This window comes from Brienomyrus brachyistius, chromosome 13 (assembly GCF_023856365.1).
Source record: "Brienomyrus brachyistius isolate T26 chromosome 13, BBRACH_0.4, whole genome shotgun sequence".
Classification (NCBI taxonomy): domain Eukaryota; kingdom Metazoa; phylum Chordata; class Actinopteri; order Osteoglossiformes; family Mormyridae; genus Brienomyrus; species Brienomyrus brachyistius.
The window spans coordinates 24,767,826-24,783,129 of record NC_064545.1 but is presented as its reverse complement, the minus strand read 5'-3'; the positions used below and the strand labels follow the sequence as shown (position 1 = coordinate 24,783,129).

General features: G+C 41.8%; 1 protein-coding gene across 1 annotated transcript; it reads right to left on the bottom strand.

The window, feature by feature from the left end:
- Positions 1–1,291: 1,291 nt before the first annotated feature.
- LOC125706759 (calretinin-like) lies at positions 1,292–14,823 on the bottom strand. Its single transcript, XM_048973580.1, has 11 exons — positions 14,627–14,823; positions 9,132–9,208; positions 8,833–8,922; positions 7,670–7,750; positions 5,695–5,751; positions 3,958–4,035; positions 3,535–3,590; positions 3,384–3,423; positions 3,106–3,159; positions 2,129–2,200; positions 1,292–1,837 (listed from the first exon to the last, which is right to left on the bottom strand). Exons 1-11 carry the CDS (start codon positions 14,715–14,717, stop codon positions 1,721–1,723), a joined length of 813 nt encoding a protein of 270 aa, XP_048829537.1. The 5' UTR covers positions 14,718–14,823; the 3' UTR covers positions 1,292–1,720.
- Between the last annotated feature and the right edge of the window lie 481 nt (positions 14,824–15,304).

The following is a 15,304-nucleotide window of genomic DNA, read 5'->3' as shown; positions in this document are numbered from 1 at the left end:
AATCTTGGTCTCTTGTCATCAACCTGTTTCCTATTGCACCTCTACTATCTGTCACACCCCCCTTCGCAAACCCCACACCGACCTGCAAATTAAGATAAATATTTAATATGACAATCCTATCTGTAATAGTCTGTAATCCTTTGACCAGGATGAGGGGTTAAAAGATGATTAGATGAATGGATGGAATAAAGCACGGACAGTCTATGTAACCGATGTGGATTAGAATAATTGTAACAGGATGCTGTGGTTCTCATAGCTGGCTCACAGCAGACCATGCTGCATTTTAACTCCCTTTCATTTACAGATCAGCCTTTCTTACAAGAAACACAATAAATGAATAAAGCCAAAATTGCTTTTCCTCCAAAGCCGTGTTGGAACTCCAAAGGAGTCACACATGTGTTGTTGTTGTAATTATTGTTGCTGAGTTGCCATGGTTGGAGTTCCTTGCCCAGTTTGAGGTGCGTTGAGGATTGTAATCTCCGTCGCCCAAGGTATTCCTGGAAATGGTTCTTCATTCATTGCTTTGATGGGATAACATGAAATAAAGAGGAAGGCGATTGTTCCAAAGCACAGTTTGCCTACCAATACTGCTACTTTCAGTGCTGGCCCCTCTTCTGAGAACTAATCTCTTCACAATTGGTTCATTTATCCCAGATAAGTCTGGCTGCATTTCTGTAAACATAGACAGCAATGTAGCGTAAACAGCTATGGTGTTAAATGATGAAGAATGGACAATCCCATAATATGCAGGTTTTCTTTTTTTTTTACCTGACGTGCTGAACTTTACTTTTCCCCTTAGGAGGCCCTGTACAGTGTGATAAAATACAGATTTATGTGGAGAATCCCTTCATAACACTGGGAGCCTTTTGATGGGAGCAGGTTCTTCACTGTAATGAAATTGAGTTTGGTGCAGCTGTACTGTCTCTATGGTAACATTTCCACATAACCAGGGATAAATAGTAAACATCCTAGCAGGGCCCAGATTTCTAATGCAGGGACATGAATTATTTTGCCATATTTCAGTAGTTTTTGAGCTGTACCCAATTTTTTATATACAGTGGTCTTTGCCATATGAAATGGATACATACATGAAAGTCTCTTCGTGACACGCTGCTATCTGTTAGCCACGTATAGTGACTCACATCTAAAATTACTTATAAACTGATGTATTGGAGGCTAGGAAATCTGAGCTCAGGAATAGGTTACGTAAACAATGGGGTTTGACAGCTCACGATGCTTTCACAAAACGTGAGAATGACACGAAGCAACAAAACTACAGGCGTACACGGCAGCGGTCTAATCATCTGGGACCTTTATTGTTGTTTCCTTATTGTTACTAAAACACAATACTCAAATAACAAGGGGATAAATTAACGAGATAAAGCGCAAAAGGGCAAGAAAACAGGGTGATGAAGCTCACAAAATAAATAAGTGAGGAATTTCAATAGGAGATCGGAACTCGGACCAAGGTAATTAAATTAGCATATTGATATCTTAAGCACATTTATTATATCTTACTTTATTTCAAGTTCAAAAAATAAACAACCTATTTACTATCGTTTTGCTATTTTCACAAGGGAGTGTGAGGGTGGGCGGCTGTAGGCGAGAGGCAGAGCCCCGCTTGTGCTTTGAAAGGTGTCTTTAGACCGACCAATGGAGAGATCCGCACATGCAATTGGTTAGAGCACAGTTAGGGAGATCTGGGCAGAGGGCAGGGCCGTCACAGTAGCGACTCCTTGCAAAGCACGATTTCCAGCTCGGTGCGGTACAGCCGGCCTCTGTCGGACAGGGTCATGATGCTCTTCTTATATTCCATCATGCTATTGGCATCTATTTCCTGATGAAACGCAAGGGGAAGAAGGAAAACTGAGTCAGTTTGCTTTCCTTTACTCTCGCCTCGCCAAGGGGAAAACTCTTGCTATTCAACAACACGGATAACTATAATTTGCCTGGTTAGCTACTGACTAACTGCCCATGAGCTACTGACTAACTGCCCATGAGCTACTGACTAACTGCCCATGAGCTACGCGGAGGCAGAACTTGTGGGCGGGATTACAGGTTGCAGGTTCAGCCCCAGTAAAGCTTCAGTGCACCATGCTCAGGGAGCCAAGCTCAGTCCCATCTATACCTTGTTGTTCTTCTCATAAAGGTCTTTCAGCAAAGCATCCAGTTCCTGTTCATCAATGTAGCCATTTCCATCCTGTCAAAATAAAACACCCATAAGTTCAGTCTTATTAATTCCCTTTATTATATATGGCTCTGGAAAAAATTAAGAGATAACTATATATTTTTAAAAAATCCACTTTTTTAAATCCTGGTTTAACCCCGGTTGTGTTGGCTGAAGGCTACACTGCACGGCAGGCTGCTTCCAGGCTCAACGTTTCTAAGACAGCAGGACACAAGAACGAGGTGAAGCAGGAGACACTGGGAACGACCAAGAACCAGCCAGGTAGAGGGAGGAAACTACTTCCTAAAGCCAGAGATGGCTGTTAACTTATCCGACAGAGCCTCATAAATCGGAGGACGACGTTAAGTAACCTTCAAAAAGAACGGGATACATTAAGTGGTGTGAAGTGCACTGCAATGAATAACAGGCTCCTAGAAGCAGGACTGAAGTCCCATAAAGGAAGGAAGAAGCCCTTCATCAGTGAGAAGCAGGGAGGAAATGGCACAGTTTGCAAAAAAAATGCGTATTTCACACAGACACATACCTATAAAGTGAAAAATTAGTGAAACTAAAAATTTTGCTGTGGTCCCTGAATTTTTTTCAGAGCTGTATGATATTTTCCTTCAGTTTACAATCGAAATGAAGAATCATATAATAGCAGTAGCTGTTCTTTGAAAAACACTGTCTTTTTGGATGATACAAAGTAATAACAATTGTCTTTTCCGAAATATACTATAAAGTACAGGTTGTTATGAATGGGCATTGAAAGCAGATTAATCACCGTGCCCTCAGCAATGCATTCCAGCAGACCGGCCCTCCACACACCCCATCCATCTTCATATGCACCAGCCCGACACCGATAACGCCAGTTTGACATGAAATGTACATCGTTTTTAGGCTTTAACTACACACCTCAACAGTATGTCTCTCTTATTTACCTTGTCGTAGTACGTGAAGATGGCATTGAACTGGTCGGAGTTCAACTTGACACCCTGTTAACAGATTTGGTGGAACATTTTAATGCAATTTGAACTGAAAATCGATCTACATATTATATGTACTATGAAAACTGCAGCTTTCTTTTGTTTGTCAAAAAGCACCGTAAAATCCTCTTTTCACTTTTTTTGTTATTGAGAAGGCAGATCTGTTGACCATTGCGTATTTCTAAAAGTTATATTTCTATAATTATATTCATTTTGAAGAGTGATGTCGTTACCTTGAACTTGAGTAGGAAATTTTCTTGAACAGGTAGCAGCCTAAAGTGACAACAGAAAAAAGACCTGCTGGTTGGTAGGGAAGGTGTCATGTGACAAGGTGAGTAATGTCAGATCCCATCATTCATTGGTTCAGGAGAATCTGTCGCCCACCTGGACATTTCAGATAGGCCCAGCTTCCCATCACCATTCAAGTCGAACATCTTCAGCTAGAGAGAATGACGTTCATCATTAAGTAGGTGGGAGTCCACCGGAGAAGGCAGGTATTACTCATGATAACAGCAGCCTGCCATCGCTACTCGTGGTGGGTTATGAAAGAAATAAATAGTGACACTTTATTGATCCCTGTGGGGAAAATGGGGCCCAGTTAAGGTTAAGAACCTTGCTGTAGGACCCAATGGTAATACCACAGTGCAAACTTGATACCATACTAGAAAAAAAAATCTAAATTCAACCCTCCCCTTATTTTTGCTGTGGTGACATAAGCATCCAAGGTCAGGGTATGTCCAGGACCCAGATTCATGACGTGCCCATCAGTATGTAATACTAGAGTGACATAACAGCATGAGTACTCACTATTGTTTGGGTGTACTCGTTCAGCTTCTGGTCGTCGTAGTACCGATTGGCCTTCCTCAGCAGGTCCGACAGGAACCCCTGTAACAGGCAGTGATATTAGTTCTAGCACTTTCTTCCTATATGCTACTGGCGTAATGGTTCTGAAACGGAGACCAAAACCGCGACACAAACTTTCACAACGTCGTGTCAATATCCAGCCAAACCCAGCCTCCTCCCTCCTTCCCCTAACCCCCCCCCCCCCCCCCCCCGAGTGCCCCCCCCCCCCCCAACCGGCGGATGCCACCCAGTTCAGCTCTCATCACATTACAACGTTACAATGTTACAAAACTCATTTTTCATTTCACAATTGACACTATTACACATGTAAATCACCAACATTTGTAAGTACTACACATTACACCTTCCAGTATATACCGCAGATGTGGGTCTAATCACGATTAAGTGATCGCGCCTGCAGTAAAAGCCAGGTCAGTTTCATTAGCTAAAGACGGATAATAACCCAGTGATTGCGGAGCACCAGGGCACATTTAAGTCAGTGGTGTGGGAACATTTTGGTTATCCAGTAGAGTATAGTAATTTATTTATCGTATTTAATTTATTTTTTCCCTACATAGTTATTATATGTGAAGTTAAGGAAATCTAACATGTTCTTGAGTGCTCTTCCGTTAGTTGGAGATTTATAAAAATTGTTACATGCCTACTATATACTAATGGTCACACAGCTCATTTCCCCAAATACTGTCAAGTTGCACAAACACAGTAAGCGAACGTGGAACAAGAAATGATGAAACATCTGCCAGAAGAACCCAGAGAAAAACAGAACAGAACTAAAAAAAACAGGAAAACATCCTGAATGATTATCACATTTCCTATTAACATCATTCATTTCTATTATATCAAAGCTTAAGCAAAGTCTTCCAAGTTACGTTTATTTTTTTATTTTTTAATTGCTAGCTGTCTATTTTTGGGAATCGGCCTATACTGAATCGCTGCCCTGCCAGTGTGCTTTAAGCATATTGAGGGATTTGTATAAGCGATTTGTTTGGCTGTCGTGGAGGCCTGGCTCATTTGAATTCATTTCCATTTGCCTTCTTCATGTGGTCTTGAAGGATCAAAAGGCCCCTCAAAGGGAGGCCACAGCGGGCACCTAAACTTATGAAAAATGATTCATTTCCTTTTCCAACAATATTAAATATGCCGCGAGGTGCAAAATGAATAAAAATGCTTTCATGGACCGTAGTCCCCTAGCAGCATCTAACATACATTGATATCTGGACCCCATGCTCATTAGTGTAGCTAGAATCGCAAAAATAATTAGTGCCCTGCTTCACTGTTATTTTAATGATTCCAGGTAGTCCGATCATTCAAGACGACAGGTCAAGACATAACTTTAACCAAGACCGAACTTAATTTCACCAGACCGTCGTCCTTCTTGGGTGCTACTTGGCCTCATCTAGGGTTTGTGTCACTGGCTGGGCTACACAGTGTGGCCTGTGTTCCTATTCTGTTGATCTTTCTTAGTTAACGTAATTATGTATTTTTATGTAATTAGCATAAGCCATTATCCAAAGCTTTTATTTTTTTGTGGGGGGTGCGGCAGAGTGGGGTTTGACGGTTCCTGGAGCAGTCGGGGTTAAGGGCCTTGCTCAAGGGTCCAACTGTGAAATTGCTCTGCTGAGGCTGGGATTTGAACTGGTAACCTTACCCCCCATACTGCCCCCAATTTTCTGACCTTACCTTGAGTTCATTGGCTTCAATGTATCCACTACGGTCTGTGTCATATTTCCTCCATGCCTATAGGGTGAATAAACATGCAAACATTATATACAGGCCACTGGGAACTTATTGCTTGACAATGGACTTACATATCATCGTTGTCCCATGAAAACCACATTTGCTCACTTTTTGATAATTGTGCTTTTTTACTACAGATGGAGCACAGCCATTCTCCTCTGTCTACTAACAGAGTCTGACATCTAACTGACCAAAGAATTGATCTTTTATGAAGTCATATATTTAAGCATTATTTAGGTTTGTACTAGTTAACAATTGCATTAATGATGTTCGTTTGTATGGGTTATTTTACATCACTAATTTTAACAACTTAACATTGGTAGCTAAACACCTAGCTATGCAACATCATTGTTAATTGTGAACATAAAGCGAGATTTAATTTGTATCTTCTTGACACTGAAATGTTTATGTTGCTGACAAGAATCCATGTAAGTCCTTGTACAACATTAAACCATCTTTTGATCGCTGTGCAAAGAAAGGGTTTCTCATTACATTGTTTTAGTAGTTTCTAAGAAAATGTGTTTTCCACCCACACTACTGCAGTAATGGATTTTTGGAGATATGTGTTTTTAATTGGACAGCAACAATATGCTACACTTTCTGTTAAGTGCTTGAGCAAACTTTACTGTATTAGAAAGGGACTATGTCAGAAAGGGTAGTGTTTCTAACCCCACATAGATCAGAAAGTTTGTGAATAATTTTTGTGTGTAAAATGTCTTTCCTCTTTAATTGAGAGAAGGGGAAATGCACCAGTTTTGCACCATCCTTGAAACCTTACTTTAATGCAGATTTTGGCGAACAACTGAAAATGGACTAGGAATGAAAAATGCAACAGTCACAGAGCAGGGTGTGCAATAAGGTGAGAACCAGTTTGCAGAGGAGAGATGAAATTAAAAGAAAAATTGTTTTTCATGAAAGATCTGACACACGTTTCCAATATTTTCCATTGACTAATGCATGCACAATAGCAATAAATATATTTTAATTTCTGTTTGAATCCAGCAGCTGTCCAAATTTCTGTGAGCACAGATCAGGGCGCCAAAGGGAATCCAGCTCTCCTTGGGTCTGTGAAGAATCGAGGCATCAATAATGTAAGACATTCTTATAATATCTTTTTTTATTATTATTCAGCTCCGTTAAAACAGATGCTGGGTGACAAAGAAAATCCCTGGCAACATAACCACAGTACTCTAGTTAACTGAAACAGATCTATGTGAAATCTTCTACATTCATTTAGCACTTTTCCCGCTTGTGTTTTTCTAGTGACAACTGGAAGAGTTTTAATTAGAATGATGCAATTTCAGCCTTCTGCTCATTAAAAAAAAAAGTCATAGTCTATGCAGGGCTTCCTCTGGCTGCCGGGGACATAGTAGTTAAAAAGCAGCATTAACACTGAAGAAGCGCAGGGGTGACTCGCAGGGGTTTGTGGGCATGTGCAGTGGACAGCACTCACTGTGCAGTGGACAGCACTCACTGGGGATGTTCATGGGAAAAGGCGGCAGGAGGCAACAAGGCGTGTCTGAAACCTTCATAAGATTCTCACAAGGAGCCCAAATCTGTGCTGGAAACTCTGGCCATGAAATGGACATGGAGTATCTTACTACTTCAAGATGTGAGTTAGGATAGAATAGAGGTACAATTGGACCGCATCCTACCGAAGGAGACACACTGGATCCAGCCTTTGAGCCACTGATGAAATTTGGACCTCAGGTTTAAATTAAGTACTCCTGTAAAACTCGATATAGGGCTATGGCTCCTTTCAATAAATATCCATACACAGGACATAAATCCGAAATATGATCGTAAGAAAGGCAAAATGACTAAATGGATGACTGTAGTTTTTAATTACAGTTTTGCTGCTGTTATAATTGTAGTTGCATTGCTATTTGTCGCCATCGACATAAATTGGTCCGCTTACCGCCATGAACTCAGAGCTGGATCCTACGTACTGTCTGAAGCAGAGCAGAAAGTTCTCTTCTGTGGGCAGAATCTGAGCCAGCTGGGAATGAAAGGAACAGGGGATGAATGGAAGAAGGAGGCTCCTGCTCTCCCCACAATAGCAGCATCAATATTGCCCCCTTTGGGACTATACAGAGCATGAGGGGTAATGAAGGGTTAGAAGGACCTCATGATTTGGCTCGATTACTCATCCTTTAAATGTTTTCCCAAAGAGACTCTAGTTTTCTGTAATAAGCAGGTGAAGCCCTTTGCTGACTGAACCAAAGCTTATTTAATGTGCAATCCCATGCTAACTGACCGCACTCAGGCATTCCAGCACTGAGTCCATGCTACACGCTACCAGATTACTGTAAGGTCATGATGGTGGTGACCCTCAGGAATGGCTGTTTGTGTCATGCAGGACCACCCAGTATCGCTAAGCACATGATGATCGTTACTGAAGGTCTGCATCCCAACATATATGCTAATACGCCTGCATTTCTGCATCTGTTATGTGTACAACAGCAGAGCAAGCAAAATATTATCGGCACAACCTCAGTGCAAGTAAAAACAAAAGAATAAATGGGCAACAAGGCTGTGCAGTATTAAAGCAGTTAGAAAAGTATGTTATAGACTGCAGTATTAAATCACTTAGAGGAGTATGGTGACGACCACAATATTAAATCACAGTCAAAGGAATATGGTGATCCCTACAGTGTTAAATCACAATTAGAGCAGTGTAGTGATCCCTGCAGTGTTAAATCACAGTAAGATGAGCATGGTGATGAATGCAGTGTTAAATCACAATCAGAGCAGTGTAGTGATGCCCGCAGTGTTAAATCACAGTAAGATGAGCATGGTGATGAATGCAGTGTTAAATCACAATCAGAGCAGTGTAGTGATGCCCGCAGTGTTAAATCACAGTAAGATGAGCATGGTGATGAATGCAGTGTTAAATCACAGTTAGAAGTTTGCAGAGACATCCGCCGTGTTGCAGAGATAAGAGTTCTTGCAGTATGTCCAGCTGTCAGTATAGGATGTTTCGTCTTCCACTTCATATCACTGTTAAAAAAATCTGTAGTTTTGAGGGGAAGTTCTTTCGCATTATTTTATTTATTTAATTGCATTTATTGTCAAACATACCTCTGACATCTCAATTTTCCCATCAGCGTTCTTGTCAAATTTTTGCATGAATTCTTTCATCTTTTCTCTGAAACTGGCATTGCCGGGGTCCTGTCAAGCGAGTAAACATGTGGTTACCTCAGTTTAAACATAATAAGGAGGCAGAGTTGTATCGTACCATCTGTAAGGCCGACTTGGCTGTCATAATGTGGAAGTCAAATATCTCAGCATCTTTCTTGCATGGTGCTTCAAAAGGACCTTTCTTTGATGGACCTGGCGATTCCTGCGCCCTCCTTCCTGGGCACAGCCCCCACACTCACCATGCCTGCCCCTTTCCGTGCTATCTCCAGCTGGCTGATGAAGTTCTCCAGCTCCTTGCCCTCAATGTAGCCATTTTCTGCAACAAAAAGGAGGCCACATGGGATTCACATTTCAGTGCAGCACTCAGGAATATTGTGCTGAAACTAGGCTTAGAGTTCAACCATGACAATTTCTTTATATTTAATTTTCATACGTGTGTGTGGATTATGTTTATATTACATTGTGAGGACCAAATGTTCCTACAGTGTAATAAAAGCCTGTTATTTTGACTTTCTGGATGTGTGACTGCAATCAAAAAACTAATAAAAGCTATATGATTATTATTGAAAATATTGTCATTTTACTTTTGTGTTCTTTGCAGACCATCACCCATCCATCCATCCATCCATCCATCCAGGGAGTAACCCAGAATGGGGCGCCAACCCATCGCAGGTGCCCTTCATTGCCATGAATGGGAAGTAGAATTATTAGAGATTGCAAACCATCTGTGACTTGGAGTCAAAGACGACAATGTTACGGAGGAGAAGGATAAGATGACGCACTGGAGTGAAAGCGATGGAACAGGTTTCCACAATGATCATCGTACCACCACACTGGAAAAACAAGCACCACAGGAACATGCGGCACCCTGGACAGCATTACCATCACCTGGTCAAATACACCATCGCCTGGTCACATACACCATCACCTGGTCAAATACACCATCACCTCGTCATATACACCATCGCCTGGTCAAATACACCATCGCTTGGTCAAATACACCATCGCCTGGTCATATACACCAACACCTGGTCATATATGCAATGCAATTTTATTTATATAGCGCATTATCACAACATTACATTGTCTCAATGCGCTTTACATTTCTGCCACGTAAAGACCCCCCAGTGAGTAAGCCAAAGGCAACGGTGGCAAGGAAAAACTCCCTAAGAGGAAGAAACCTTGGGAGGAACCAGACCCAAAGGGGGGGCCCATCCTCCAGGGGCCAGCAGAAAAAATCAAACAAAACAAGAATTATATAGTTTAAGCTAATATGCAGGGGAGGAAGGAGAGGCATCCGTGAGCCAAGGGCAGGCAGGCTGGAGGGTAGTTGCCGGAAAAGGTGGGAGTTGCACTAGTATACACCATCACCTGGTCAAATACACCATCGCTTGGTCAAATACACCATCGCCTGGTCATATACACCATCACCTGGTCAAATACACCTTCGCCTGGTCATATACACCATCGCCAGGTCATATACACCATCGCCTGGTCACATACACCATCACCTGGTCATATACACCATCACCTGGTCATATACACCATTTTTTGCAAATGCAGCCTTGGACCATGTAATCACACCATGTTGTCGGGAGAATAATTAACAGTAACCGTCCCACCATAATGTTTATGGGAGTACTAGTGCCCTAAATGACTCGTATCTGTTCCTAGAAGAGGCCACCAGGTGGCAGGATGGTAAAAACTGCTAATTCGACCCCTGAACTTTTCCACCTGTATGAAGGGATAAAATCTGCATGTTGATTTGGACAAATGCCTCTCATGTTTATAATGAGGGGGAAATAGCGGTTTTCTCTTGTCAAACCTACGCGCTCATAGACTGATCGGTTGGCTGCGCTGCGACTGCGGGGAACAGCTTAATTAAAATGTGGGCTGCCATGTAGCACATGAGGCTCTCTAAATGGGGGGGGGTGTTTACTGCCTGCCGCCCTTATAGATCATTCGGAAAAGACAAATGAGGGAAATCTTTTGGGAGACAGAAAGGGCCCACGTCTGGTGACCTTACTGGTGATCTGCCGACGCTCATTTCCATCAACCGAAACCATCCAGAGCCTAGAAATGAATGAATGATTTCCCCCATATTTCTGTTGGGAGTTTGCCTTTAAAAGGCATTCACTTTAAAGGAGAAGACGAATGTGTGTATGTGGGCGGGGACAAGTCTGCGGTCGGCTGCAGAACATCTCACTTTCTGTATCTATTTTTACAGGTTGTTTATTTGTACCCATTTGGTTCTTACAGTATAACCAGTAAATAAAAAACAACAAAAAAATAATTGGCAAGTCATTCCACCACCATGAGAATAAAGGCATACATCACACGACTGACCCCATACTGTCATTCAGCCAGACGACAGTGACACAGGGCTTGCAGGCACTATAATGCTGCCATTTATTCAGCAATCCTTGCCGTAATCAATATTCTGATAATCTGTTTGGTCAGTGGGGCTTACATTATGACAGAGTAACTTACGGTCACGTAACACAACCAGGAAGATTCTAGAATATTCTAAAGTGGGAGGCATAAGAAAGGCCACAATTGCTACTGAGGAGCCAGCCTTATCATTAGCCAATCATATGTTTGGAATCGGTGAGTGACAGGGGTGTGGACACTCCAGGGACCAATCAGATTTCAGTGCCCCTGTGGCTCCACCCCCGGATATGCCCCGGTTTTCAGCTAATCGCGGTATCATGAGTGATCATTCCATCTGCTCAGTCTGACTGCTGACACTGAACCGCAAAACAAAAGGCATACAAGGAGCAGCCTGTAGGATGTTACTGCTGACCTTGACACGTCCTTTATTTAGCCACTTTGTTCAATTTCCCACAAGGAATCCATATGAAAATCTCACATATGACTAAGATCAATCCCTCTTTAGCTGGAATACTGAAACAGAGGAATTATTATTGGAGACGCATCTTCATGACCCATGTGACCCTGACCTGGATTCAAGCAGTCAGAAGATGATGGACGATGAAGGGGTTAAAAAAAAATCAATGTACTTGGCAGCTCTTGCTTGTGAATAATATTGACTGGAAGTCTGTCTACAGCAACATCGTACAAAAAATAGTAACGATAGTAACAATTATTATGAATGCCCAGTCTCCCCCCAAATATATCATGCTATACTGTGTGTAGAGATATAACATGTCGTAATATACTGCATATTTAGTCCATAGGAAACTAAACAGTAAAGCTGGCGGTGTTAATTTGGCAATGAGGGTGTTAATGTAACACAGATGGCGCCGACACCGTTAGCATTAGATCGATAGAATCAGATTTGCGCCATAGGCCCTTGTTAGTATTCTGGGGCATGCGGCAGCACCAAGGAGGGGGGAAATCCACGAGCAGATATATAGCATAGAACCGTCACAATCAAATCTGCACTTAAAATGGTGATTCTTCATTAGTGTTAAATCGACTTGTTTCAAAAGAAATGGGAGACACTTTTTTAGAAAACAAGTAAACAGACATATGGATAGGAACCCCGCTCCCCAGAATAGCTCGGATTCCGCTGGTATTACCTGAAAAAACAGGCACGTAAATGACCTTGAGATGCTTTCTCATGTATAACTATTTTCAGCATTATCATGTGGTTTAAACGTCAGGCTCCATTTACTCGTGATGAAACAAACGTCGCTGCAGCGATGGAAAGAAAACACTGAAGGGACGCGCAGCGTTTAATTACCGTATAACGTACGTGGAAAAGGAAATCTGCGAAACGAAGTAAAATAATTGCACATTATTTCTAAGGGTACTCTACGAATTAGAAATATGACTGTTCCGTTTAATTAGAGAAAAGAATCTTTTCCCCTATTTCAAAATCGATGTGCATCCCGTTACATTGACCGTCACATTGTCACCATAATTTGCCAAGCCCATCCTCCAGCATTTGGATATACCACTGCTTCAACAAGTCATTACTATTCAACCGGATCATTTGCGTGGCACCCATGTTATGCATCATTAAATAAGATTAAACCTGCATTCCTTGGACATCTAAAATGTTCAGTGCGTCTCAACTTAAAAAACTCTGTTTCATAAAGGGACTGACCGTTTTCTAGAAACATTTCTCTTAAGAAATCTTGATAGATAGATAGATAGATAGATAGATAGATAGATAGATAGATAGATAGATAGATAGATAGATAGATAGATAGATAGATAGATAGATAGATAGATAGGTTTTTTAGACTTTTTGCGGGGAAGGGGGTTGTGACCTCTCCAATTATCAAAACCAGCCAATACAACCCCCACTCCCATATCAAAATCTCGCCTACGCCTGCTCCTATAGTTCATCATGGTAATAATAATATAGCGATGGGTACCCGCGCTACAATAATATCCTTAATGTTTTGTATTGGGTGCATTTGTGTGATAACCATTCAACCTTGAACATCCTTCTTGGCGCTTTAGGGGTAAATCAGTACTTTGTCAGACCCAGGTGTGTGAAAAAAGATAATCCGCAGGTCTGAGCTGCGGGCAGCAGAAGCGACGCCAGAAGCCGCGCAGCAGCCGCCCCCCGCGGGAGCGTCTGCTCGCCGCCGTCCGTCCCGCTGCGCCAGTGTAGTGGGGATGCGACTCTGATCATGGATAAAATAACCAGTAATGTTATCCTCACCTTCCTCGTGAGCTATCTATCTATCTATCTATCTATCTATCTATCTATCTATCTATCTATCTATCTATCTATCTATCTATCTATCTATCAAAACAGCTGGATATTCTCGTAAGCTATTGGAATGAACCTTATTAAACCGAACCGTGCCACCTGCAGTACATTGCAGAAAATAAAAGTTATAGTTGGTAAAGCAGTCTGTAGGACAGACGTCCTACATGTCAGCTTCGTATGAGAAGTGGGTCACAAATGAGAAGCGACCTTATAAACACATAAACTGAAATGAAGACGGAGCAGCTCAGCACCCAGCGACGCCACATAACAGGTAGAGGATTCGATCCCGGCCCGGTTCTTCATGTACGGCGTTACGGGTGAAATGTGCCATTTTCATACGTTATTCACATAATGTAAACTATTGTATTAGAAGCAACTAAGATCGTAACAATGCGACTTGTTCGAATAAACATATTGTAAACGGTGTGGGTATTTCCCCTAATTGGAAATCTAAGGATAATAAATGAAGAAACTGACGGTAAGAATCTGCAAGGTGTTTCTGATACTGGGTTGTAGCCCGGAAAGAATATGTGGATATTAGTGTCATGAGTGACAGTTCAGGAGTAAGACTCCGAATAAAACAAATGCGCGTATTAAGTTTTCATTATCTAGATTCCCCGATGTAAGGACGCACCCACAACCTATTTCAGGTTTACTGCGCTTTAAGAATTTAAAAATATCTCTCTTCTAGATCGTTTTATACGCAATATGGCTTATGTACTATAAATCTATTTACCACAAACACTGACAGAGTTATGTATATATCAATAATGCATATATAGCATTAATACACATTTCTAACGATTCAAATTAAAGTGAAATTATTATTATTATTATGCTCGAGGTTGTTTAAAAAGCTCCATGGTAACGAAATGACCACTTAAGGCAGTTAAATCGATGATGTTTACCATTTTCCCCATAAAATAATTTTGCTGTTATTATCAGTGCCAATGAGCATCCATCTTCTGTGCTTTTCAAACAACTTTCGTTCCTGTGAAAGTTAACTTGCATTAAAAATAAAATTATTTACGTCGCGGTACTGACCATCACTGTCGAAGTGTCTCCAGATTTCGAGGAACTGGGAAGCTGTGAGCTCTGCCAGGTGGAGGTAGGGAGCCTGCGCCTTGTTGGCCATGATTTCTGCTCTGTGCGCTTTGAAATCCCGCGCGAACTTTTACACAATTAGATTCCGATGCTCACTGTGTCTGATTCTCTCTCAGTCGTCGCTTTTAAACCCCCCGTCATCGTGTTATACCCAGAATGTCCTGAGGGAGGCGCAACGGCTCCAAGATCGCTGCGATTCACCGTTTTTTGCGCACGTCAGTGTATCAGTGTCTCCTTAAAATTCCCCACAACATCATAATTCTGAGAGCGGTGTGTTCATGGTACCGCATGCAGGGCCACCCAGTGCATCGAATTTTAATAATTGTAGAAATGATTTTTTTTTACACAAATTTTTACCTCCATAAGCAGGAAATGACACTTACATTTTAAAACAACGTATTTTTCGCATACCTACACGCTAAAGCAAACAAATACAGCTTACTTGTATGTTTGCTCGTGGAGGGAGACCGCTGTTGTGCTTGCGTCATGTTTCACCTAAACTGTGAACTTCTCGGAAAGTTCACTCACTGGTCACTGATAGAAATCGACCAATTTTCCTCGTACTCCCAGGAAATTCATGTTTACTCCTGCAATCGACCGGCTCGTTGAAGAAAACCG

What these genes read in the sequence shown, in the direction of transcription:
- LOC125706759 (XM_048973580.1), bottom strand. Translation starts at nt 14,717, where the DNA reads ATGGCCAACAAGGCGCAGGCTCCCTACCTCCACCTGGCAGAGCTCACA. An exon ending in GGCCTATCTGAAATGTCCAG is followed by an intron (nt 3,424 to 3,534) that starts GTGGGCGACAGA and finishes TTGTCACTTTAG; the next exon opens with GCTGCTACCTGTTCAAGAAA. An exon ending in ATTTCCTACTCAAGTTCAAG is followed by an intron (nt 3,160 to 3,383) that starts GTAACGACATCA and finishes ATCTGTTAACAG; the next exon opens with GGTGTCAAGTTGAACTCCGA.